General features: G+C 42.7%; 1 protein-coding gene across 9 annotated transcripts; it reads right to left on the bottom strand.

The window, feature by feature from the left end:
- Positions 1-185: 185 nt before the first annotated feature.
- Positions 186-26190, bottom strand: LOC119134313 (sorbin and SH3 domain-containing protein 1). Of its 9 annotated transcripts, none has more exons than XM_037270881.1 (28): positions 26046-26190; positions 20077-20119; positions 19898-19984; positions 19542-19658; positions 18580-18671; positions 18362-18503; positions 18175-18204; positions 17156-17298; positions 16987-17047; positions 16799-16867; positions 16067-16102; positions 15860-15962; positions 15095-15209; positions 13849-13932; positions 11138-11187; positions 9619-9797; positions 6297-7688; positions 5716-5780; positions 5384-5554; positions 5214-5260; positions 4934-5048; positions 4742-4867; positions 4470-4664; positions 3834-4349; positions 3286-3381; positions 2709-2761; positions 2329-2435; positions 186-2198 (listed from the first exon to the last, which is right to left on the bottom strand). In XM_037270881.1, the coding sequence occupies exons 3-28, from the start codon at positions 19929-19931 to the stop codon at positions 2131-2133; spliced, it is 4206 nt and encodes a 1401-aa protein (XP_037126776.1). In that variant the 5' UTR covers positions 19932-19984; positions 20077-20119; positions 26046-26190; the 3' UTR covers positions 186-2130. The 9 variants fall into 9 exon arrangements, with proteins under 9 accessions (XP_037126776.1, XP_037126772.1, XP_037126773.1 ...); XM_037270877.1 differs by having other exon boundaries at positions 2709-2896; XM_037270878.1 differs by lacking the exon at positions 18175-18204 and having other exon boundaries at positions 2709-2896.
- Between the last annotated feature and the right edge of the window lie 152 nt (positions 26191-26342).

The raw sequence follows: 26342 nt of genomic DNA on the forward strand, positions 1-26342 counted from the left end.
AGAGCTTTAATCCCAGCATGTGGAATGTGCCGCTCCCAAATCTTGAATTCCTTCCAAAATTTCAAGTGGAGTGAGAAAGCTACGAACAAAGCGAAAGTACCCAACTTGTATGTGAACCTGGAAAGTGTCAAATGTATACACTGAATAAAAAATAAATAAAACCTGACATTAATGCGAGTCACAGCTAGCAGTGTAAAGCATCTTTATTTTATTATGGTCAATGTAACAACACTGCAAATTGAAGCAAACAAACCAAACTTGCAGGTTGAGTGTCGCAAACAAATTCAACCGTTAACATAATCAGTGAAATCACTATGTCACACTTTTGATACTTGCACAGTAATTAACAAGATCTCCGAGATCCCACTGCAGACTAAAACTACATGTGGAAAGCTTTTGAACAGAAATGACATGTATTTCAGACACTCATAAATGACAATGAGGCACAATTTTGCATCAAACGTAAGGCATAATGAGCTCACAAATGGCAGCGTAATGTTCATAAGCATCAAACTTCCTGTGCTCAGTAATGTTCCACACTGTGGCAAAATCCTTCAGATAGATAAAACGCTGCATGTGACTGAAAGCTCCATCCGCTGCTCTCGTCATATGCAATCTATTTCTTATTTTACATATTTACAATCCTTCTTAGTTGTGTTAACCCCAGATGACCTTTCAACATTGTTTGCATACACTGCATCACATTCAAATATCGTACATTCATACATCCTGTGATGTGCTAAGGCGCCCGCCATGACACAAGCAATTTATTGTGTGTTAAAAAGAGAGCTGCGAGTCAGCTGTCTGACAAGTAAACAAATAAAATACGAGGAGCTGAAATGACGTGACAACGTAAAAAAAAAAACAGTTTGGCCAGCAGCACAGAATAAAACATGCTTTTGTGAGGTGACAAAATACCAGAACATTCTCTACGTACTAAAACAGGCACACTCGTAATACATTGTAGTCGTTGTGATGACGGTCAGGAAGAAACACTTTTTTTTTTTTTTTGCCTCAAGAAGCACACATCAATGAGGACAAAGTGCAGATTGCTACAGGGTGCTGTTAAATATGCAATCAAACCATATTGTGTGACACTCATCACTGCACAAAATAGAGCTAATACGCTGTGATGCTTCCATTCTCTATAATACTGAAGGGTTACTGATAGTCTGGCAATCCTTGATTAGATATTGACTCCTAAACATCCATACGGTATAAATATTTTTTCCAACTGCCCTATATACATCGGAAACAAGCACTAAGAATGGCTGTAAGTATAAATATACAGCTTGTTGAGGATATCCCGGTGTTTGTGAAGGGATCGGGCACCGTCCTTACATGTTCCGACTGCGGTTTCTAAGGGAAGTATCAAATCACAGTCAATAAACCTGTTTTAGGATGACAGCGCAGATTTGGACTTGTTCAGACACACATCGTCGGTCGGCTTCAAAAGCTTTATCCTGCGGTTAGTTTCCTTTTCGACCGAAAAAAGGTAAATAACACAAAAATCCTACATTTGGTTCATTCATAATCTAGTGTGCTGCTGGACTCAAGACTGAAGTGCTACAGAAACACATGTAGTGTCAATGTCGTGAACAGATTGGAAGCTTGTAGCTAATAGGTGTCAAACCCAAGGCCCGGGGGCCCGCCACATCATTTTATGTGGCCCGCGAAGACGGATTGTGCATCGACTACAAATGGTTTTCACTTCAAAAAATAGAGATATCGCTAGCAATCTTTTTAAAATATTTCAACAATTTTTTACTAGTCTCTGATTTCAAAACTAGTTATTGTAGTCTATACTTTGTATAAGACGTTTCGTCATATTGGCCGTCCGAAGGAAACTATGGCTACAATGAGACCCGTGACAAAAATGAGTTTGACACCCCTGATCTATAGGATTGAAAAATACTTTGTGGTAGATCTTCACAAAGAGTATACTCATGTGGAAACCGGCACGTGTGTAAAAATACATATGAATTCAACATGCTGTAGTTTGGACATTGAGACCTTCAGTGGTCAATTTTACAAATGATTTTGACTGAATAACTTCTCTAACCACCCCCTTCCATGTTTGATGTCCAAAGCTTGACAGGCAAGCGTGTGTTACAGTGGAGAGTCATCACGTTACAGTTTCACCTCCTTCACGTAATTCCCGGGGAAAGTTCCAAACTGATTTGTTCTCTTTGAGGTACCTTGAAAGAAACAGAAGCAGGAATCAGATCTGTGCTTTTTATCCGGCTTCCCGAGCTCATTCAAGAGAATCCCTATATGGTCACACTCTGTGACTCCATTTGTCAGGAATGTCAGGCCTGCGGTACATACCAACAAACCAGCCGTCATCGCACTTCTCCATGACGCTGACGAGATCTCCTTCCTGCAGCTCGAGCTCGTCTTCGTTCTGCGGCGCGTAACGGTACAGAGCTTGGAAACTGGAGCGGAGAAGAGGAAACGCCGGTAAACAGTACGAACGGGGCGGACATCTGAGACCGGTCACGAAGATGAAGTCAAAGTTGTTAAAATGAATTGATAATAACGAAACGACAAGTAATTGATGATGAAATTTCGACAACTATTTCAATATTATATCGAGAAATCGTTTGGTTTATCAGATTATTCGATGAATTGAATCAATGTAACAATGATTCTATAATAATTCCGTCAATATGATGTGAAATGTAAGGAAGCTGGAAGGTCCGACTTACACTCCGCAATTGAGACGGCTGGGTTCCGGGCTGCTGCTGTGGGACAGGGGTTGCTGGGAAATGATGAGAGATTGTTTACTGGGGTGCGATTGCAGTCTATGAAGTGCGTTGAGCGGCTGGTGCGACAACGTGCCGCAATACCTCACTGAGCTCTCAGCTATATTCAAGATCTCATTACACACTGCCTCCTAGTAGGAGAAGCGAGGTGAGTCCCAGCAGAGGTTTAGGTTGAAAAAGGAAAGGAAGGTGTTAAAAGAGTGATGAGGCCCAGTTTAGTAGAAAGGAGGAAAAGGAAGTGATCCGTTAAAGGAGCAGATGGTGATGGAGACCAGGAAGGGAAGCATAAAAAAGGCAAGACACCAGTATGAGTTCGTATACAGGAAAAATGAAATATTAGTTCATGTATTTGCATGCAGTATTAAAAAAATAAAAAAATATAGCTGCAGCTCTTGAGTGTTGCATTTTGATGTCACATGAGCATTAATAAGGATGAGCTGGGTGAATTAAGAGAAATGGGTTCAAATTTTACTGTCCTAAAAAATGAAATGAAATAAGAAAACAAGTGAAAGACACTTACCGCAAATGAGTTCACATTGTTGTTATCGTGGATATCAAACAGCGTGACAGGACTCCTGGAGTTTCGTCCGTGAGGATCAATGTCATTCCGCGCAAGCTGAAAAAAGCAAAGGACATCTCAATAGTGGGGAATTTTCCAAATAAAAGCTTACTCCCAGGAAGAGCCTCTTTTTAAAGTCTTTTAAATCTATTTACATATTTCAGGGAGTGCTGATTTTAGTGACCAAATTTGAGATACATTTTATTCTAATTTTGATTATTTATTATTTTCTTCACCAAACGATCACTCTGAGACGAGACGCAGCCAATGCTGACTTCTTTGCAAACTCCAAAACCAAGAAACACAAGCAGCCATCTCCATTACCGCTTGTGTGTTAGTCGTACACAACATGCACAACTGTCATGGGATTTCTATTCGAAGCCGATAACCAAAAACACTCATGTTAGCCACACCCAAAGAAATGTTAGCTGCACATCAGCAAAAGTCGAGAGATCAGAAGATCCCAGAGTGAGCCTGAACTACATCACGGCACACCATGCAGAAGGTACCTCTGCGGGGCTATTTTGTCTGTTCCCAGGAGGAGGGGCGGCGGTGCAGCTACTGCCCCCGTTGCCATCTGCAACTTCCCCCTCCGCCCTAAGCCAGCCTTCCAACACTGGGCCGCCACAGGGGCTGATGCTACGTGACAGGTGAGGTGAGGCCGGGGAGAGTAGGAAGCCTTCCCCTTGAGGAGGAGTAAAAGTGAGGAACGGAGTGGCCGAATTAGGCCTGGGTGGGTACGGCGGGGGCAGAGGGGATGCTGACGGCGAGGTCATGGGAGAGACGTAGTACGGGCTGATGGGCGGCACAGGGCTGGCGGAGAAAGGAGGGGGCAGGTACTCGCCGCAGCGGTAAGACACGGTGGGAAGAGGCGGCAAGGGTGGGGTCGGGGCGGCGGGCGGGCTTCCGCCTCCCACGGTCAGAGAGATCCACTCGGAGGAGATGGCGTGGACCTCGGGGGACACGGAGCGGCAGGGGGAGCGAGGGAGCGGCAGGGGCGATGTGGTCAGGCGATTACGATACAACTTTTTATCGAAGAGGCGGGTGTGAAAGGAAGAAAATGAAAAAAGAATGAGAAATTGACAAGACGGGAGAATGAAAATGAAAAGTTGGGTGAGGTTAAATTTGCCATGTGAGGTCCTTACCTGAGGGGAGGCATTATTGCTACGCTGCGGCGAGGAGGAGAGCGGCGGGTCGGGGTAATCCAAGCCATTTTTCACACGTGGCCGTTTGTGCACTTCCACGTAGGTGACGGGGAAGATGCCTTGGCGGTTTGTGCCCGGAATTTTGCCTTCGTACCAGTTCTCGTCCACTCGACGTATCAGTGTGATCCTTTCTCCCTGTACGCATTTTTGAAGCGTCGCGCGTACTCAATGGAAATGTATCGAGGCGCTTCCGCCGTGTTTCCTTTCCTTACCTTTCTGAACGACATCTCCACCACCGTGTCTCCTGCGAAGTTAAAGCGGGCAACGGCATCGCCGTATTCCAGCACCTGCACTGGGACACTTTTCTTAGGCTGTGCTTTCTCTGTGGGGGGCAGGAGCTGTGAAATTCAGAAAAATAATAAATAAATCAATAATTCTTTCACTTCGAACAACGGCAGTTGTACCTCGACGTAGCTTCGAGGGAAAATGCCAACTCTTCCATGATGCTCCCCTTCATACCAGTTCTGATCCACTTGTCTAATGATGTACACAATGTCTCCCTTCTGAAATGGCAATTCCCTAAAACACCAAATGGATGCATTAGGATCATTTCAGACAGCATCTTGTTACAATATTGCACTCAAAACGTTTTGTTAGACGATTGAGACCGATATCTGATGTACTGGACTGCAAAAATACTGGACTGTATGATTTTGTTTAGCCTTTCTGATTACGTGCACTTACTTTAGAGTTTCCGCTCTGAAGTCAAAGCGTGCCATGGCTGGCGTTCTCTGTGTAGACACAAAAAGACATGAAATTATAATTTGTCAAAATTCAACAGCGTATTTTTTGCCAGCCCTACACTTGCAATAAAAATGGCCCTGTATTTGTACCTCAATGCAAAAAAATTGTACCTCAACGCCAGATTTCCGTTTCTCCGTGTTATCCGTGATGTTGAGCAGATCTCCAAAGCGTTCGTTGGTAATGAACTGGTGATGTGTTGGCACGATGCCAGTGTGACGTCTTGATGCTATGTCAGCCTCTTCCTGTTCCCGCTTGAGCCGCCGCTGCTCTTCCAACATTTTCTGTCAAGGAAACAGATTGCTCTGTTTTTCCGTCTAGATAAGGCAAACTGTGACAGTCCTGGAGTTGGTCAACACATGCCTCCTTGTTCTACTTTCCAGTACGTCACCAACCCTTTTAGTAATCATTAAGCCTAAAGGTCACAAAATGAAAAGAAAATCACCTCTTTGTCGCCATGACGCCTCCTCAGAACTTCATCCTGACTCTCTCCGTGCGCCGGGGATGAGTCTGACAAAAAGAAACAAAACAGGGATTGACACGGTGAGGAATTTAACTCTCGGAGACAAACACAATGCGGCCATAAGATGATATTGCAGTCAAATCTCTGATTCCAATGAGTCAAACCAAAAGATAAGCAGAAGATGATTCACGTATACTTGAAACCAACGTAATCCCTCTCACGCAAAACCAACACATGCCAAACTTCAATCAGCATGCACAAACGGAATGAACACAGAATGATCAAATGTGTTCCTGAAGAAAATGAAGAGATTCAGGAAACAAAAAAAATCCACCCTGAACCTCCTACTTGTGCGACGATGGAACCGTAGTGATCCACATTTGAATGGAGGAGCATCAAACACCACACGCAAAATGACATGGAGGCTTCACTGTCACCACTCAGAATAAAGATGGACGACGACGGCGGCGGGCGCGTTGAAGACAAGGTGAAGAGCCGAGCTGAATGAGTGAGCACAGAAGAAGAGAGGAGGATGACAGTTGTAATGGAATGGACATAGCCACCTCTGTGGTGAGCTGCCAGCGGCTGCAGAAGGTTCCCGTTGGCGTCCAAGCCCTGTCCATTACTCAGCTGCTCACAGTTGTCGCCCTCTCCGTTACTCAGCCTCTCCAGGACCTCCAGAGAGGACAGACGCTGAGGTATGACAGGTTTGACTTCAGGAGATGTGCTGCGAGGCGGTCTCTGAGCGCCCGTTATCACTTTAGTAGCTGAAAGCGTCCTCCGGGGTTGCTGGGAGCGCAGGTTCTTCCGTAACCTGAAAGGGGCGGGGCCCATGAGCAACAAATTCCCAGGCAGCATGGTCTTCTTCTCTGGTGGTTTCTCTTGCTGAGCTGTGGCTTGCTGCCTCTCGTGCCTCAGAATAGTCGTGAAGCGGGTGTAGGAAGCCGGACAGGAGCCTTTGCATTTGGTGGCTTTGAGGGGGAAGTGGTTCAGATGATGTAGGTGATGGTGGTGGTGCAGTGGGAAAGACATTGGCGGCAGGGAGGGACTCTTTGTTCCACTAGGAGCAAAATGGGACTCTGTGGAGCTCTCCTCGAAGATCTGTACAACCTCAGGATCAGTGGAAGAAGCCGACTCGACCCTAACCTGACCTCCATCCTCCGCCTTCTCCGCAGTTCCATCGCCCGGTGACAAGGACTCCTCCGTTCCCTTTCCCCCTCCCTCCACAAGGGGGCAGGCATCTATCTGAGAGTCGCCCATCGTCAAAAGACTCTCAGCTGACACGGCGGAGGTCAGGTAGGGAGATGCAGCGTGTTCTGGGCTACGTCCATAGTTGGAATTCAACGTGGGCAACGAAGAAGAACGACTGGGTGTCAGACCGGACTGTTGAATGTACATTTCGAATTCACCGACCCGGGACAAAACGGCGTCCCGTGGAACGTTACCCCCATCGACGGCCTCCGACTCGTCGCCCCCGTTAGCTTTTGCCCCTTCGAAGAGATAAGCTAAGCTGCGGACGCTCCCTTGAGGGCTGCAGCCCACCGAGCTGGGCCGCTGGATGTGATGCATGATCCTGTACAGGCTAGAAAACTCGGACGTGCTTCTCCTCATGGTAGGGGAACCTTCCCTGAGGCCGTCGGCGCAGAAATCCGAATATCGACACCCCTCCCTCACCTCTGACCCAACTCTGTGACGATCACGTGTGTACAGATCCTCACAGCTGTGCGCCTTTGGTTGCTTCACAGGTGGCGTGTTGCTTTCCTGGATGTCACCACCGGGCGGCAGTAGTTTGGGCTTGAATTTAGACGGTAGGATTTGGGGTATGCAGGCTTTGGCAGCAGAAAGAGGCTTCTTAGTCTTACATGGGTTAGCTATTGCATTACCGGCAAGAACCGATCGACTATTTTTAGAGGCGCAGGGTGAAGCTATACAGCCATTCCCACCTTTATAATCCACTGGCAAGCATGCAGGACAACAGAATAAACAGTATATTAGATTACAATGGTCACAGGTTCACACACAAACACTCAAATAGAATTAGCCACATTTCTAGAGTAAAGCAATTGATTCAATTACATAGGGCAGACTTGATGCGGCGCACATCAAGTTAAAGATGACTACGAGTGAAACGGCACAGTGTCAGATGAAGAATTGTGCTCTGTGAAATGCTAATAGAATTGAAAGAAAAAATGAAACAAAGTGTTAATATGCGGTGAAATGTTATGTCAGGTCGAGGTCGCGGAGGAATATGAACTCTGACTGCAGTATCAATACATTCAAAACAACATTCAAAATTTGTGCGCTTGACCTTTTTTTTTTTAGCTATAGTGTGTATTTATATGTACCTTAAATATGTATTTAATATTTCATCCTAGTTTTCTGAACTAGCCATAGTGAAGAATATCGAAGCAGGAAATGACACACCACTTTCACCCACATTTGCAGCCACTTCTCATATGCTGCACATCAACTTGATATCTTAAACCAAAACATGTGGCAAGTATTCTAAAATGGCTTTTATGGAGAAGTCAAATCTCTTTCCTTTCAAAGTCTTTCTTGCCTGAGCATGTGGCCATGCCGCTTTAGTACATTTATTCAAGTGGCAGCCTGGTGATGGTAAAGGTTGAACGTCTGCCTCGAGATATTGAACAGTGTGTTTGTCATTTGACTAGAGTAGCAAATGCATTTAGAGCACAAGTCTCTCTAAATTGACTCTGTGGAAGCTGGAACACAACTCTCTTTATATGCTGTATTTTTCTTTCAACAGTATTGAACTGTATTTTCCAAAAGATTTCTCGATTAAATTTGGTAAGTCTGTAAACAATACCAACATCAAAAAACTCTCTGTTCAAGGACTAAAATAAATGGAACGAAGCAAAATTTCTACGTGCATGCAGGCTTTGGATTAAAGCTCATTTATATTTGTTTACATGTCTACGTTTCTGTATTGCTAATTAACGCAGGCCCCTCTAGTGGTATACAAAATAATAATAATAATTATAATTATATGTATAATATTTATATATGTCAATATATATTTATATATAATAATAATAATAATAAATAATAATAATATGAGTAACTGAGTTAAATGTCCAAACTGTACATTGTGTAATTAATTTAGATACCATCTTAATATAACTTTGACGTGCAATACATTGGAACGGAATCATTTTTGAAGTAGTTATTCATTTTCCTGTTTTTGATGGGTCCTACCACTCTAGTGGCAATAATTATCTGGGGTCAAAATTCAAAATGTCTCAGTCATGAGAAATCGATGTGATGCGTCTGTGCTGGATCATGCGGCAATCTCTCGCTTCCTTGCATTCCATGTGGTCGCCTCCCACAGTCTTTGACTCTCCGGCCACGTGCTCAGACATTCCTGCCACTGACCTCACACTGACAGCTGACTTCCTCCTCCGGCCTGCCCACCCTCTGTGTCCCTCCTGTTTGTCTCCCCCGCTACACCGCCTGCTTTAGTAGACCACAGCTCTTGTTTATCTCACTCACGCCCCCCCCCACCCTGTTCTATGACGATGGGACACTTTGAAATCCTGCCCCGCTGAAACCTGCCTAGCGACTGGCGCAAAAAAAGAAAAACTCCCCAAGGGTTAGCGTCCATAGACCTCACTTTATCCTTAAATGTTTTCCAAAGCAGGTGTCCAGCCAACAATGTTATTATCCATGTCATTGGTAATAAATCAAAAGTGACTGGGGGATGAATGCTGCGAGGTGATTGGCTAAAGCTGCGAAGCCTGCGAGAAGAGATGTGCCGACTCCAGCGGAACGGAAACACATGTTTATCATCAATGTTTTTTTTTTTTGGTACTGTCTAACCCCTGATGTCCATGCACATCCATAAACATATTATTGGCTGGTATATACCTTTCGAGGAGGACGAGCTTCCATGACGCTTGTTTAGGGCACGTAGACCTTGCAAGGGAATGTCGCCGCCTTCCAGAACGGTTTTGTAAACATGACGGTCACAATCTGGAGCCAGGGGCTCATTTTCTGAGGATCCTCCATCCTTCTCAACCTCACCATGTCCAGACTTGCTTGAGGAGCTAGACAGTGGAACGCAAGACAGCAAATTAAAGGAGTTAATTCATTCAGAGGAGATAAACAGAAACAGACTAATTAGACTTCCATATGGTTCCCATTTAGGATGTCTTGAGGTAATTCCTGCTTTGGGAGACTCTCACGATAATGAGAGGAGCTTGGGTGTAAAATTTAAGAGGGAGCGCTTGGTCATTCTTTGCTCACGTGCCACTCGTGGCGCTGCTCTATTTCAAGACGTTAACCTGATGGGGGATCACTGACAGCAAACGAACATTTGAAACCTGTCCTCTACTGATAAAAACAAAATAAATAGTCTATTGTTAAACTGGGTTTGAAGTCCACTAACTCCGAGTTTTACAAGCTTGGCAACATGCATGGATTCTTTACGCGCCTCGACAAAAAGCTCTTTCATAGCTGCTGGAAGAACATGTGAATTCCCAACTGCAGTGAGCCAATAAAATCATTTGGGTGCTTAGTAAGGAGCACTGTGGCTAAAGTTCAGAAGCAATGTGAGGTCCAAGATAGCTTTTTTGAGAAGGTTCTAGGGAGGATGCTGCCAGGATGAATTCAGAATTTACTGCTGACCGGTACTACATTCATCAATGTCATGACACACAGATGTTTTTGGCATTTTGAAATCAAACACCATCTTCACGTGACGTGCTAAAAACATCTTCTTTCAAACAGACCTCAAAAGAGAAAACAGCCTGGTTATTTTATGACTTGAGATTTCCTTTGGAGGTTTTGTGATCTTCAACTTCCACCCAAGCAAGCAACCATGAGAAAGCTCCTTCAAAATTAAAACCAAATTAGTCACAATTCTAATTCAAGACCATGAATGAGGGGAAAAACTTGCGGTTGTGACATCATAATGTGAGTACCAGACGGGAGTTGTTGCGAGTAAAAAAAAAAAGGGAGGGAAGTCCTAGTGGACGCTTTCAGTTGTATTACAAACAGAGAAGAAGCCAATGACACAACGGAATTGGCCTTGCTTTAATATCTCAAATAATCAAGAATCCGAGTAGTTTTTGCCAAACACCCTCAAAGGAGAAGATAGCATTTTTGAAGTTATGCAGAAGCTGAGCTTCCCTAAATCACAAAATAGCAGCTATGTCTCTGGACACAACCACCGCTGTCCAACATCTACCTAACCTAAAATCAGCAGAACTAAACAGAGAACACTGTGTTCTGCGAGCTTACTGCCTGATTCAAAGGTTCCCCTCAGGAAGCAGGAGGGGGGAGCGCCATCTCACAGTGACATTTATCCCCGCAACATGCCAGAATAATAATTAGCATGGTGGAAGGAGCGCAAGTATTTGGATGAGATCGATAAGCAGGAACTCACTAGTTCTTCAGGTCGGAGGCTGTTTCCAGGGGGCTGAAGGATGGGGCACTCTGCAACAAACCAAACAAAGAAGTCATTGATAGAGCCACAGGATGGTCTCCTCCAGCTAGAACAGAGGCAGGCACATAAGCAATGGCCAGATTCTCGTCTCGCTTTTCTTCTCTGTTGTTCACTCGCTGGTGTGGCTTTCAGTCTGCAAGCACCCTTAGCTGGGCTTGGCATGAAGTCGGAGAACGCGTGTGTTTTGGCCTGCATGCAAGTTAGCGGGGGGAAGAAAAACGGCAGTGAGGAGAGTGGACGAAGGGGAGGGGTGTGCAAGTGGGCGGATGGGTTCGCATCAGTCAGGGGGCGCCCATGCAGGGAGGGGGGGGGCTTAGCCAATGGGCTGCTGTCTCCCGGTGAAGCCATTCTCTTTTGTCTGCTATTGAGTCACTCTCATTACCAGTGGAGCAGACCGGAGGACAATTAACCAGCTGGTGGTACAACCAGGCTGAGTTACACGCAAATACTTATTTGATACTCCTTGACACACTCAAGTATCCGAAAGCAAGAATTCAGGAAAATACAATTGGGGAACTGATCGATAAAATAATAAGTTGTTATTTGGGAAAAGTAGATTTCTCCAAGAGTGGCCCATTGAGTAGCACGACAAATTTTAGGTCACTGTTTCTGCTGCTCTCCTCCTCACAGCAGGTAAAAATAACAGACGTGACACGGGCACTAGGAATATCAGCACAAGTGTTGTTTGCAAATACGATTGCACAATCCCAGTCATAGCGGCGGCCCTGCTGCTAATGCCACATCCACTTCCCCACCACGGCGCTTCTCTAACCGTTGGCCAGACAAGGAGCTTTCTCAACACCCCATTTGCCACAACATGCCTTTCTCCTTAGTTGCTAGGGCAGAATGATCATTAATAACCCATCAGAATAAATGCCTGTCTTTATAAGAACAGGACATAAGGCTGGCAGATCTATGTTCTGATCTATTTATAAAGCCAAATGTTCCATGTTAACTTGGAGGGAATGTCATTGAATAATCTCATGCGCTTCCTTGCACACTTAGTGATTTCCACCAAAGATGAATGAAATTTCCTTAGACACCATCATCAATCATCACATAACATTACACCGAAATATTTGCTTATCTTGAAAACGACACAAAACGCTGCATATCCAGAAAACAACAAAGTTCTAGTTCCTGCAGAATTGTATTTTTCCTAACAGGTGGCCCTGGGCTAGGCTCCGATGATTTATTCCAAATAGCCATCATGGGTAGGTCATGGTAACATGAATCCCATTCTTTCCAGCACCTTCTCTATGTTGACATGTTCTCCCGGAACCAACAGCTCCCCCAGTGTAAGAGCTCTGCTACAGCCATTGCGCCACTCATCGCATCTGCGCTAAATGCTTTATGGTAAAGGTTAAGTGTATAACAGAGGTTAAATATGAAAGCACAAAGAGCCGGTGGGCTTACAATGTTGCCTCCTTTAGAGGATGTCAGGTGGTGAGGTGGGCTGCATGATACTGAGCGATGAGACAGTGTGGCAACAGCACCCTCATCAGCATATGGAGTCACTCTGGTGCTTATAGCCAAGCAAAAATACTTGTCCTGAGCAAAGCTATGTGAAGAATTCCAGCTCCGTTTGACCGGAACCGCCGCTGCGCTTTTAAAAACTGCTCCAGAATCCACAATTTAATATTAGTCAAGAGGACAACTCTAGCCATCGTATACAGCTGTCAGTCATACCCTGACAAGCCTCTATTAATTCAATTCATTAAGAGAAAATGTTAATTCAAATAAAAAAATAAGTAAACAAATATTAAATAAATATAAAAAAATAAAAAAATAAACCAGTTTTAGGGTTTACAAAAAATGTCTCAACAACATGGCCAACCGGGCTTTTGTTCTTTCAAGAAGTACATGTTGGGTACTACTTTTTTTTTTTAGAAGTGCTCCTCCAGAGCACTCCAAGAGCTGACAAGAGCCAACAAGGGCTTCTCGTAACTCCTCAAGCACAGAAGTTTCTACCCCGAGTCACGTCTGCCTTCCAGTAATAATGCATGAGTACCAATATGTCAGTCAAAGTCCACTGAGTCAGTATGTCTGGCTAAGTCTTAAATGTCAAACGCTTCTCATACCAGGTGTCGCTTTTGAAGTGACTTTGACATTAAACAGGAGTCAGTCATCAGGCCCAGCTTATCGGGCAACCATCCAGGCAGAGAGTCAGACGCCTCAGACGCGCTAAACCTTCTCCGCATTTCCACAGGTTGTGTCCTTCCGAGCACATGAGCTCATGCCCAAGTCAGCGGTGCCACCTCATATGACCCAGGGCGGTGTGACCCGACAACAAGGAGAACATCTGCTCGTGACTGGCCCACTGCATTTGTTTGGTGCCAAGCACCCGAGGCACGGATGTCCTGACGTTCATCCGTTTTACAAGCTTGGTAAATATACCAGCGAGAAGGCGGGCAGGAATTGTTATCGGAGTTCCTGGGGTTTATCCTGGAGTTTTTGATAGAGTGGCTAGCAGCCTTGCTATATGTTGTGTGGAGTGACTTGGAGTTCATAATGTGGAAGAAGTAATAAAATATTATTAGACTGTGTTCTTTAAAAAAGATTTCTTTTGAAATGATCTAAACATGGATGTTATCACATGCAAGTCAAGTAAATAGGATACACTGACAATTTGAAAGACAGCAACAACTTACCGCTTTGTCAAACTCCATCTCTGAAAAGAATTTATACCACGGCTCATTCTCTAAATCTACATCTTCCGGACATACATCCTGAGTCTATAGGGGGCATGGCAACAAGAGGAGGAGGAGGAGGAGAAAGACAAAGAGAAGACATTTCAGACAGCATGGAATCACACACCAAGCTAATGAGCCATCAGATATTTTATCTCGTGATTTCGCCAAGAGTGAAGGGATAGGTTCACGTTTGATTAAAAAAAAAAAAAAGCCCAATTGTGGGGGAAAATAGATTTGGAAAAAATACTGGCGTGGCAAATACCAGCATTTATTTAAGAAATGTAGAAAAGGCTGAGAGTGAGAATAAAATGTTAGCAATCATCGACTGGAATTCAGTCAGTTTGGTCAGAGTGACCTTTAACCCCCCTGGGCAAATGATCCAGAGTTGTAACAAATACACACATCACAACTGGACTTTATATAAAGGAGGATTGTGCTACAATTTCCCACAGTGAGTGAACCTATCCTTTTTTTTTTTAAACTATCCTTTAAAAAAAAAAAAAAAACCACAATGCTGCTGTTTACACTACTCTAATAAACAGATACACAAAAAGGATGAATACGCATGCAAACCAAGACAAATGTGATCTGTAACATAATATTCCATAACAAAAAAAAAGCTTTTAACCCTACAGAATGAAAAAAAACCTGCTGACTATCATAATTGAAACAACTGGACGCAAACAAGACGTTCAGATAAACACAAATGACATCATCAATTCGAGTCTTCGCATCTTGTGTGAGCTCAGCTGGTATTAAACCAGGAGTGAAAATATTTGATTGGATATTATTATGATACATTACCAAGACTATCAATCAAGGCAGCAAATCTTCATGTAAGGAGAAGGACAAGCACTCAAGGACATTTGACATTCGGGTCATCATCGTGTCTTGAGGTTAGCATTTCAATTCCTCTCGCAAAGACATATAGCAACCGTGAGCTGTGCTCCGATTGGCTTCAATAACCTTAAATTGAAAACGAAACGACAAGCGATACCCCTCCCCATCTGTTAAAGACCCTTTTGGGAATGTGTCCCGCAAGGCGATATTGCCTTTGGTGCTGAAGCTGCCACCCGGGAGCTTAGATGCAGTGGTGGGGGATGGATGGATGGATGTAAAAGTGGGATGCCGCTCACACAACATGCAGCGAGAGAGCAAGAGAGACAGAGAGCGATGGAGCGAGCAAAGCAGGCGGCTTCCATACCGTTCTCTCCAGCTTCAACACCGACGATTTCCCCGGCTCATACTCAAAGATGCTCTTGGGCTCGGCGCGGTACTTCCTGGTGTCTACCTTTTTATCCGGGGGCTCCCACTCATTTCTGCGGGGAGGTGAGTGAGAGTCAGGGCGGGTTGGGAGAGAGACAATCCTCAGTCACCATAGCAACCAATATGGTAAAGATGTTTTTTTTTTTTGGTTGAAATATCCTGACAATCTCCGTTGCATTCCACAACAGAAAAAAAATCATTTTCATTCCTACTGGCACACCTCACGTTTTATAGCATGTATTCAGGCATTGACTTCTTCGTGACCAAGGAGGAAAGGTCATCCACAGCTCTGGTAGCTAATGCTTCCAATCTTCTAATCCTCCGTCACCTGTTCTTCTGCATCACTCATCTCTCAACAAGCACATCCTCCTTTGCCGACTTCTAAGTGTGTGTGTGTGTGTGTGTGTGTGTGTGTGTGTGTGTGTGTGTGTGTGTGTGTGTGTATGCCGACGGACAAACTTGGAAAGCAAGCAAGCCTGTTGTTTCATATAACGAGCTGACTGTCAACAAGACAATTCATTAGGTACACCTGCACAATCCAATGGCACCGAAAATAACGGAGAGAAAGAGTGCTCTAAAATAGCAATAATGTCTTTGAATGCCCAAAGGAGCATACTGTGGAATTATTTTTAAAACGTTATTCTCAAAGAGGACATCCTGACGATGATGATGATGATGCATGTTGCAGATGGAGGCCACGAACCTCTTGGCAGATGGCTTGAGTGATGAGGACCGCGTCGGGACTGGCATTGACCTGGCTCTTGAACCAACATCTGCATCACTTTGAGATCGTGGCACACCCTTCACTAAAAAAAAAATAATCATAAAAAAATGACAATGTAAAGTAGCAAAACACTGCATACTCTATTAAGTAAGTGAGGTTAGTACGTAAATTAATTTCCAAACTCACCATCTTCCAAGTAGCCAAACGGGTTTGGACCATTTTCTATTGAGCAAGAATAGAACACATCAAAAGGTATTTATTCATGTAGGTGTGCTGTATTTATGACTCATCTTTTTAAAAAGCTAAAGAAGGCACTAAAACATTGCTCTTCCCGCCTTCTGCATTCTATAAAGTATCAGTTTCACCGAATACAATCAAAGAGTGTCAGTGCAAAGCACTTTACAGATGCATTACTGAGCTAAAACGGGATCCAAGCATCAATCAACATAGCGAGAGTAGCACAGTGTGGGCAAAAACTACCACACAAGGAGACCTTATAAATAAATATCAATTTTAATACTAATAGAACTGGCTGGCGGCCAGCTTTTAGAAAGCATTGTGTTGTTGTTGTTGTCCTGTTTCGCCATCTAGCGGCGATAACAGTGCACTACACGCTCAAGGAACATCCACGCACTAAAAATGAAATGCCAATATTAGAAAGAATAGTTTAGATTGCAAACTAGAAGGTTAGATCAGATGAGTATTTCTGCTTTACTAATAATTCAACTGCATCTTAAGACGAGAAAAAAAGGGAATTTATATTTATAAAATTTCAATCTCAGTTGTCAAGAGAGCCGATATTCACGATATCTTTCACAGATGGGTGTTATATTATAGACTCAAATGCGAAAGCTAAATCGGGTAGTATGTAAGTAAGATTAGTAAAGCCAATGAAAATAGAGTTGTATCAAAAGATACCTTTTGATTTCATGTCATAGTTTTCAGGAAACATGTAGGTGGGGCGGTAAGGGTTTTCCTCAATAGCCTCTGGGTGAAGTGATGGAGAGACACATCGCAGTGTGGCATTAACACACAAAGGCGCACAAACGCACAACGAGCAGGGAAAGGTGACCGGCAAATGTCAAAAAGTTGAAATAGTTTCTTACCGGGTATTCTGTGAATCTGCTTGAACATCGTCTTGTACCAGTCTTTGGACTTTTCCGTGTTCTGATAGGAACATGAATGGAAAAGTAGATGCATTTCCAGCAGATAGAGAAAGTGAAGCATGAATCCAAACTTTCAATTGACTTTCCTACGACTCTTAATATGACTCACCCGAGCTGGCACAATGGGCCTGTTGAGCGGACTGAGGACGGGGGAGTGTTGCGACAGTCGCAGCCTTTTGCCGTCCATGTCTGCAACTGAATTGAGCGAGCCTCTCCCAGGATCAGGGCTTTTGTCTCTTTCTGGGGTGGGCTCTGCAACTCAAGACAACACAATAATTGCAAGACAAGGAAAGCCTTTCAGTTGCAATTTACACACTGAGCTCCACACAAAAACTTATTACTATTAAAATGTATATTATTGCGGTTGTGGTGTTTCAGTGCTGGCTGTCCACCAAAATATTAGAAATACTTCTTAGTGTAATATTTTTGGAACACAGCAAACATCAACCACGTCAGTATGTTTTTCTGTGATTATTATTTTTTCAAGTGCATGTTGGTGTACCTTCTAATCAAAAAAGCTATTAAGGGTTACATTTTTTCCATTTGACATAAAATATGCATGCCTGATTAATGGGAGGCGGCGACAGAGAGACAGACAGAGAAAAAGTGGACAGACGTTCACGAACAAGGCAGGTTTGGGTAATGTGAAACATTTTCAAATGCTGTGATTCACTTTTGTTTCCCAATATCTCATGTTTAGCTTTTCACTCTCTAGTACTTTCCAGCCTACTGTTTTCCAAATTTATCATTAAGGATTAAAATAAATAATTTTTCTTTAATTTTTTTCCTCCAAAAAAAATATAAAACATAATATAAACAATATATATGAATAATATGAACAGAATCAATCAGAACATCTCATTTTAATAGGTTGTAAAGGGTCAAACAAAAAAAACAATTAGCATGTAATTGTATTTGTTTCAACCCATTTATGGTAATATTCTCCAAATAAAATAATTTATTACATGATGAATTACCACGCCCGTGATTTTGTTGTTGTAATGGTCCAATACAATTTCGTAGCCATTAAATATTACATTGTTAAACAATTATGACAATTAAAAAAAAAAATCAAAAGCAAAATAAAAAAAAAATCAAAACAGAGCAACCTTAGAATCCCGAGCATACCTTCTAAGTGAGATTGATGCTTTTTCTGCTCTGTTGTGGGAGAACGACAGCGTGATGACATGTGACATTAGAACAACAAAGTGGAAGCACAGAAGATGACAAAGCAAGCGGACTGTCAAAGTTAAAAGACGTACAGAAGTGACAGACTTTGCGACTTTCCAACATTGAAAATGCTGCCCTCACTCACCTCTGTTGTGTTGCAGAAAAACTATTGTGGGATTAACTGTGCTAGTGCATGGATAGATGGAGCTGGGGGCTGATGGGAAACAATTGTTGGTGTCATATGTGGCTGGAGCTTGATTTTCTTTGATGCTTTCTGATGAACTGGCCTAAACGTGACACAAATAAATAATAAAAAAATATGGATGGATAGTAGGCTCAATCAAATCAAGAGCTAAAACCTACCTGGCGGTGACTGTTGTGGGAAAGCGGGAAATCAGATGTGACGTTCCCGCCTCCCTCGGCCGAGCCTCCATTCATCTGGCTTGCGCAGACATCTGCAAAAAGTCCCGAAATCTATTTAACAACCGGAGTAGCAACATTCAGTGCCATTGACGGTTATAGACGTCAAAAGATATTAACTGGGTTGATAGTGAATGAGAATGTTTTCGTTTCGGTTACAGTTGTTGATATCTCCCGGAAAAAGGACGGCGAAAAAAAAACGGTTCTCCCACAACCTCTGGTTTTTGTCACCAAAACAAAGTGGCTATTCAGTGAGCTGCAAAGCCTCATTGTTGTAGTGGCCTTTATAGTTCGACTCTACAACAATTAAAGCATCGCTCCAAAAGACTTGGCTGGCCTCCAGCGCTGTCCCGATGTGTTCATCGCAACAAACAGGCCCACAGTCGAGCAAAGTGCAATGTGGGCACGCTGCTACAAAAGAGCTCTTTGACACAGCAAATGAAAATATGAGCCATTGCCCTTTGCCATGACCCCTTGTTGCCTAACAACAACGGATGTACTTCAAAACATGATTAGTTATGTAAGTTTGAGAACTAAACAAACATCGAAAAGCAGTGTTGGAGATTTTTTTAGGATGGGAGAACGTGACTTGAGGAGAATTTGTGACAATTCGGAGAAGCAAGAAATTCCTCATTTGTCTTGTACTGCATCTAATTGACAGTAAATATGTGTACTTCCTACTAAGGGTACATAAAAAAAATATTTTGTCATCACATTAATGGCACATGCAATATGCATATCACAGTATCTAGACAAAAAAAAATATATTGTATTTACCCAATGTCATAAAATTGCCACAGCTAAGTAAAGTTTCATCATATCTTTGCTACTTCAGAACAAATAAGCTAAGCCTCAATTCAAGCAATGAGTGAAAGTTTGGATTGCAAATGGTTTCTGAGGCTTACTCTGTGTCGCGACGATGCTGGACCTCGCATCTCCGCTACCGTCGTCATCTAAGTGGACCAGGGTGGCCCTCATTGTCACCACGCCTTTCCCTTTGCACACCCTGCTGGGGTCCAGGCCTGAAAATAATCATCATGAACAGGTTTTTGCTTTCTCACGTTCCAAAAGACCAAAAAAGAACATCAACCAGGGCATCTAATTAATATCCTTAATTGCTAAGATCACTCCAAGCAGGAAGTGGAGCACATGTTATTAGCATTATTCCACATCCTTCTAGATTTTCATTAGGGAGTTTGAGGTGTCCCATACTTGTCAGTGCTGAAAGATTAATGAGAAGGAGGAGGTAGGGAAATATCACCTGCAGCAGGAATCAGGTCAGGGGATCCTTTCATGGTTGACAGAGGCGTGATCTTGACGGAACTCACAGCCCTGGGACCTGACGGGACTCAAGTAAACGCATGCACGCAGAGACAGAAGCTCACTTTCATGTGTTCTGTATTAAAAAAAAAAAAAAGAAAAATACTCAAGCAGACTTACTGGGAGTTGCGTTCGGTGACACGCTGCCCTCTTGTGGAGAGCCCTGAGGTGTGCACATATCAACAAAACAAAATCAATTCTCTCAGAACAACAAAAAAAACATTTAAGCAAAACTTTGGTCTCACTTCAAGGAAAATGTTATGTCACAAAAGAGAATTAGATTATTGCTGGGTGATGCGTGTAACTTCCTCTGCCCCAGCTGCATCACACTAAACCACTTTTCCCACTAGGGGTTCTAATATTAGCTGTGGATCCGGCTGCACTTTTCAACCAGGCGTGTCTTGTATTTTCTAACGCAGGACTGTGACAACTAAAGCAAAACAAAATGCTTGCTTGCAGATCAGACTCGTAATCAGATTCACAAATGAAATACACGATGTTGCAGGCAGACGGAAACACCAAGGGCAACGGCGTAAAAACAGTGCATCACTCTAACGGGCCTCCCTTTGAGCGCACTGATTTAAGAGACTTCCCCGTTTGAAATTCCGAGAAAAGGCACAGACACAGTGGTTGTTTGGGGAGGGGGCATTGCACGCAATCAATTCCAGTGTAGTTATCATAACCATTAAATTGGCAAAGTGCCTCCGACTATCATAAAATTCCCTGCATATTTTTTGTTGAACTGGCGCCTAATTAAAGTCAAACTAAATATCAATAGTATCATTCCATCACTTTTTGACCACTTACTGCTTACATATCCTCAGATGAACCTAAGGACTGATAAAGGACGAGAAGACATCTCGCTTTACTGTATAAACACATGGGAGCAAAAATGACTCCTGGCCTTATTAGGAAGAGATTGGCCTCAGAAGAGGTTCATCTGTTCTGTCTGAAGAAATGACTGGTTCAGAGGCTGTAGAATGGCTGACAGATTCATGACAAGAGGGAGGTACTCCTAAGAAAATAAGAATGTTAACATTTGTGACCATTTTTACTTACAGGTTGAAGAGCAAGATTTTGAGGGATGCTAGGTCCAGCTCACGGTCCCGCATGCGTCAAGACTTTCCGAAGCCTCCTGAGACGTCTGGCTAATCTCAGGGGATCAGAGCGGGACGTCCCAGCTTTGACCTTGCCCTTGACTATGTAGGGGGTCTGTTTGTTTCTGATAGCAGGTGTGTCCAGATGGACCTGTCAGCATATGCCACCTGGGAATGTGGCACCCACTCTGCACACCAAATCTGACTGCCCCTCCCATGTGGAGGCTTTGCTCCTAAAGTCAACCCTCCATACCTCAGTCAACATGACGCACTGCTTCTATGTCTGCTATTGCTTGTATGTTAATTGATATATGCTAGGTATGTTGCCAAATGGGAAGAGGGATTTTCATTCAGGTCAAAAATAGTTTGTTAATAGGCAGAGAAGTCTGGGACTTTAGTTACATGAGGACCATCAAGTAGAGATATTCATGGGGTTGCGTAAAACATTTTTTCCTCAGTCCAAACACTGTGTTCCAAGATAAATATTTTTTTTCACCACCCAAAACATCATACTGAATAAAAACTAGCGATGGGGAAAATGAAGCTTCAAATGTGCTTCGTGAACCAGTTGGTGTATTTGTCAGTCCTCTAGATGGCACTGTCCAACATTGTGCTGAACGCAGAGTGCCATACTATTTCTTAGATGTTGATGATGTCATATAAACAAACCAAATAAAAATCCTCACAAGTCTTGAATATAAGTAGAAATAATGTTCAGAGAAAACAAATCCAATTATCTGCGGCTCATTAGTGTATCCATGAATTAATGAGGAGCTTTTCAAGTTGCTCTTCCCTAAACTAGGTTAACACAAAAATGTCCTTACTACACTTTCTCGAATATTCAAAGGGATGTTACGTAACACCTTTTGACTTCTGTTTTGTCAACGAATGGCAGATAGGTGAGAAGCTATCCAGCAGTGCGTGTGGATATCACCAAACAGCTCCAAACATGGCTTGAAAAGGCTGCGGCAGAGCAGCAGCTTATCCTCCTAATTGAGAGCCCCCCCCCCTTCTGCCAGCTCTCTTCCATAAACAGCTTCCACCCTGGAAAGCAGCCGGGATTCTACACATTCCTCCACCAAGCTATTTGAAGTTCATTTCAAACAACTGCGGCATAAAAGGAAATGTATGTAACGTGTCATTATTGGCCTCGCCGAAGGATTACATATTCATGTTGATAATGGAAGGAGCTTAAAGTGCATCTGTATGGACACCACTTCAATGAATTCTTTCAAACCTCACTAATTACTAGATCACAGTAACATGAGAAGCAACAACTTAAATAAATGCATCTTTTACATTTCAGGGTGTATTTTGAAGAGTCGTCCTGTGTCGATGATGACCAGATTTTAGGGTAAGAAAATACCACATTGGTAGATGTCAAGGTTTTGAGGACAACAGGATTTGGCCCGTTTAGAAAAAAAACTGCAACAAACATTGTTTCCAAAGCCAGGCTTTTAAAAGGTCCGCTAGACTTTAAGAGACAGGACGAGAAGAATGTCAGTAAGATGACAGTAACCAGGGCACTACTTATTCCCAGCAAGCCCTCCAGGCTATACTCGAAGAATGACAGCATGGATCATGCGCCCATTATATAAAAAAATGACATCCTGTTTATTTTATAGTTGTTTGAGTGGGTTCCCTCAAGATATTTGGTCTGTACACAGTTGAAAAACAGTGCAATATGATAAATTTGGCAATCTGATTAGGGAAAAAAAATACAAAAAAATAAAATACAAAAAAAATATAAAACTTTTAAGGGCGGGCCTGGTGATGGCCATAAATATAGAAGCGCAAAAGTAACATTTCAGATAAAACTGCAAAGGCACATTGTGTGTAGCGCTTAGGCCGGACTTGTAGCTCTTGTTTAAAAGCGCATTCTTTTACCGAAGAGGGCAATTTACTTGTGGATAGTGAAGCAATGCACGAAACGTTGTTTGACGCCATCACTAGATAACAAGCTCAGCTGTCTTCAAATTCTATGTGGCTTAATTTCCGGGATGTTTTGACTGATGCACGGAATGGAAGCTCTGAGAGTGTTCCCTAATATAACTTTGTGCGACAGGCCTACTTGATAATTGAGTCATAGGATATGGCGGCTAAACTTGAATGTAAACAGTCAGCAATGTGATAATCCGGCAATTCTAAGCGCTATCAGGTTATCCTCGTGTGAAATGGGCTCAAAGCGGGACTCCACTGGGTTGTCTATTTGAAAACACAACATGCAACCCAATGAATATCAACCTGGCTTTCTCACAAATCTCCCATTTCAATAATACTTCAAGCATTTTATGAACTGCAATATATTGCTCATCTAATGATACGGTGAATCACACCCGCAACAAAAGTCATTATTGATTCATGATGAAACTTCACAGCGGCTTCACTCAGTGGCTTTTTACTTTTCTTGTTGTTTATGATGGCACCACAGTAGGTACCAATTGTTCTTTTCCTTTTGCTTAGCAATCAAGAAAGACAAAAAAGAAAAATAAATAAGTAAAAAATAACAGTGTTTTTTTTTTTTAAACTAGGGTGAGATCAAGAATATGAAATTTAAAAATGGAGCTCATGAGTGATCAATTAAAGTCAGATTTGAGTTAACAATTAAATATTAAAGGATGCTGAGTTACCGTAAGTGAGGACAGCGAAAGAATGGTGACTTATACATTTGCAACTTATCACTCACACTTTGGTGCTTCGTGTGATGATGAGTCACCTCACATTCTTTTTCAAATATAATAACAGCTGCAGTGACACAGTTTTCCATCAGCTGCTGTCACGTAACGGAGCAGAGCAGATAAGTGGGAGGGGTGTGGCACAGGAGGATGGCGCTGTCCAATTCCATCATCAAAGCACAAATTGCATTTTGCATGCTTTTGTTTTCATGTGTCCATCCACGGCAGACTTTGAAAAGCCAAAGCATCACACTTCACTCTCCACTTCACCCAAAGGAGAAAGCGGACAAGGGGGGAGGCGACATGGTTGCTAAGTAACCTGCTGTAACATTAACATGCAACGACAACAAAAACCTGGTGATAGCACGGAACATCTGCCCGATTACAAAAGATCCTGTCAATACGCTTATCATGTCAAATTTTCCATTGCATGCATTTTCAAAATTGTAATAAATGTTCCCCGGTTCCTCAGTGTATTTACAGTTTCTCACGAGAGATTACAAATGCTCTAATTAGCATTATGGTTCAAGAAATATTGGACAGGCAGCAAAGAAACGCCACAAAAACTATACTATGCTTCAAAACACTTTGGTCACCAACAATTTTTGATTTTTTTTAGGCTTTCCTTGGGATGTAAAAGCGTTTTTTGTGGTAGAATGACTCCTGAAATGTTTCATTAATATTCATAACTGTGCAGGGTTCAAGCAAGAGAGGTACTGTGATACTTTGTTTTTCTTACAGCAATATATTCTTAAAAGGAAAAAAAACAAACAAGATGCAGACTGTGACGAACAACACATGATACTTTGCACAAACAGTAACAGTAAAAATAAATAAAATAAATGAATAAATAAATACATAAATAAATAACACAAAGCTAGAGAGCACAGTAGTAGACACGTTTGACTTCAATGAATTGCATATGACAGGGTCAAACTTGTAGTTCCGGCTCTCGGTGTGACAAGACGGATGGTGGTTGAGCCAGCGGCTACGCAACATGCAAACTGAGCAGCCCTTTCTGTGTAAACACTCTCATGTCATGTTATAAAGCAAGTGGCTGTGTGTTTTTCACTGCTGTGTTACCAACTGAGTCAATACTTGGAAGCTAAGCAGCTTGTCATCCTCTTGCCATATTAGAATCAAAATGTATTGGAAGGTTAACTTGTCCAGTCCCAAATTTTGGGCAACCCGATATTTACATAAGGTGACAGTGGGAATTGTGGCAAACACACAAAAAAAGTCTGGTTTTCATCTGTCCTCAGACCCATTTGATGAATTATTTGTTTGAGGTTAATATTTTATCAAGCCTGTGTAGCGTCATGTTACGCACATCACTTGGACTGAAAACAAAAAATCTAGTCTTAACACTGAATGAGAGTGCGGGAACGGTGACTGAGGGAAGTTTGAATTTTTTGGGGGGTAGTTTAATCTGTCTTTCAGAATGTTTTGACAAATATTTTGAATATGAACGTGAAGTGAGGAAATGTAGCAAAATGTGCACAGGGATTTGTATGTTTGTGCGTCTCACGTGTGTCGTGTGACATTTGGTCATGTCACATGCTGTTGTTTGTTCTGCTAGAGCATGTCGTTAAACATTCTGTGTCAATAAGAGCAGGGAGTGCTCACATTATATGAGGTATACTACTGTGCTCTAACATTAGCTGAGCTACCATCAACTTAAGGCAGTGTTGATATGACATCAATACTGCAAGAAGTGATCAAAACCTTGGACTGGTCACGGGCCAATCGCAGGGCACATCTTGACACTCACATTTACATGAGTGGACATTTTTGAGCCTTCACTTGAATTAAACAACGTGCCTTCGAAAAAAAAAAAAAATGCTCCAAGCAGAAAGGCCAGAGTTACAAATGTCAGAACTTTGGGCTGGTGTGCTGCCATATTTGACACGATTGCCCAATAATCACTGTTACTGCATATTCTCATTTGCTCAAAGTCTGATCACCATGAAAGTCTGGGACCGAAGACAAGTCTAATCTATCAGAGCTAACAGAATGCAATGATAAATCATCCCATTAAGGTCATTGGTGGGCAATAAAGTCATGGATGGGCTCTGCTGGGCATGCAGCACTTAAAGGCTGCTGCTCCTTTGCTGCAGTGACTGTCCCATAAAGAAAAACTGACTCAGAAAAACGCTTTTGTTGGATCAAATAAGATGAATTTAATAATAAATAGCTGCTGCAGCAGTATCCAACAAAGTCGGACGTGTCATTGAAAGAGTGAGGTTAGGTAATTCATAGAATATTAAAAATAACAATAAACACTTGTGAATGATTGTAGTCATGAAAATGTGCTTACCTGTATTTGCTGCCAATAATCCAGTGTTGTGATGTCTCGTGCAGTCTGCACTGTGCTTGACTGGTTTCTGCCTGCCAGCGTCTTTTTCGCGCGACACACACGCGCCGTGCAGACACACACTCATGCATATATAAATATATATATATATATACCGCACGCAACAAAGCCTCGGCTGCGTCAAGCCTCGGCTGCGTCAAGTTGCAGTAGAACCTCCAGCCCTTCACAATAAAAGCATTCAGCTGTTTTAATATGAAAGCTCCAATCAGTTGTCCGGAAGCTGCTAAACGTCAGCTAAAT

The sequence above is a fragment of the Syngnathus acus genome, chromosome 15, assembly GCF_901709675.1.
Source record: "Syngnathus acus chromosome 15, fSynAcu1.2, whole genome shotgun sequence".
Taxonomy (NCBI): domain Eukaryota; kingdom Metazoa; phylum Chordata; class Actinopteri; order Syngnathiformes; family Syngnathidae; genus Syngnathus; species Syngnathus acus.

Bases quoted from the DNA above. Each gene is read 5' to 3' on its own strand.
- LOC119134313 (XM_037270877.1), bottom strand. From the start codon at position 19,931: ATGAAAGGATCCCCTGACCTGATTCCTGCTGCAG. The intron at 13,933-15,094 runs GTATGGAAGCCG...TGCCCCCTATAG, and splicing joins TGTTGAAGCTGGAGAGAACG to ACTCAGGATGTATGTCCGGA. The intron at 5,555-5,715 runs GTGATTTTCTTT...TTTCCTTGACAG, and splicing joins GGCGTCATGGCGACAAAGAG to AAAATGTTGGAAGAGCAGCG.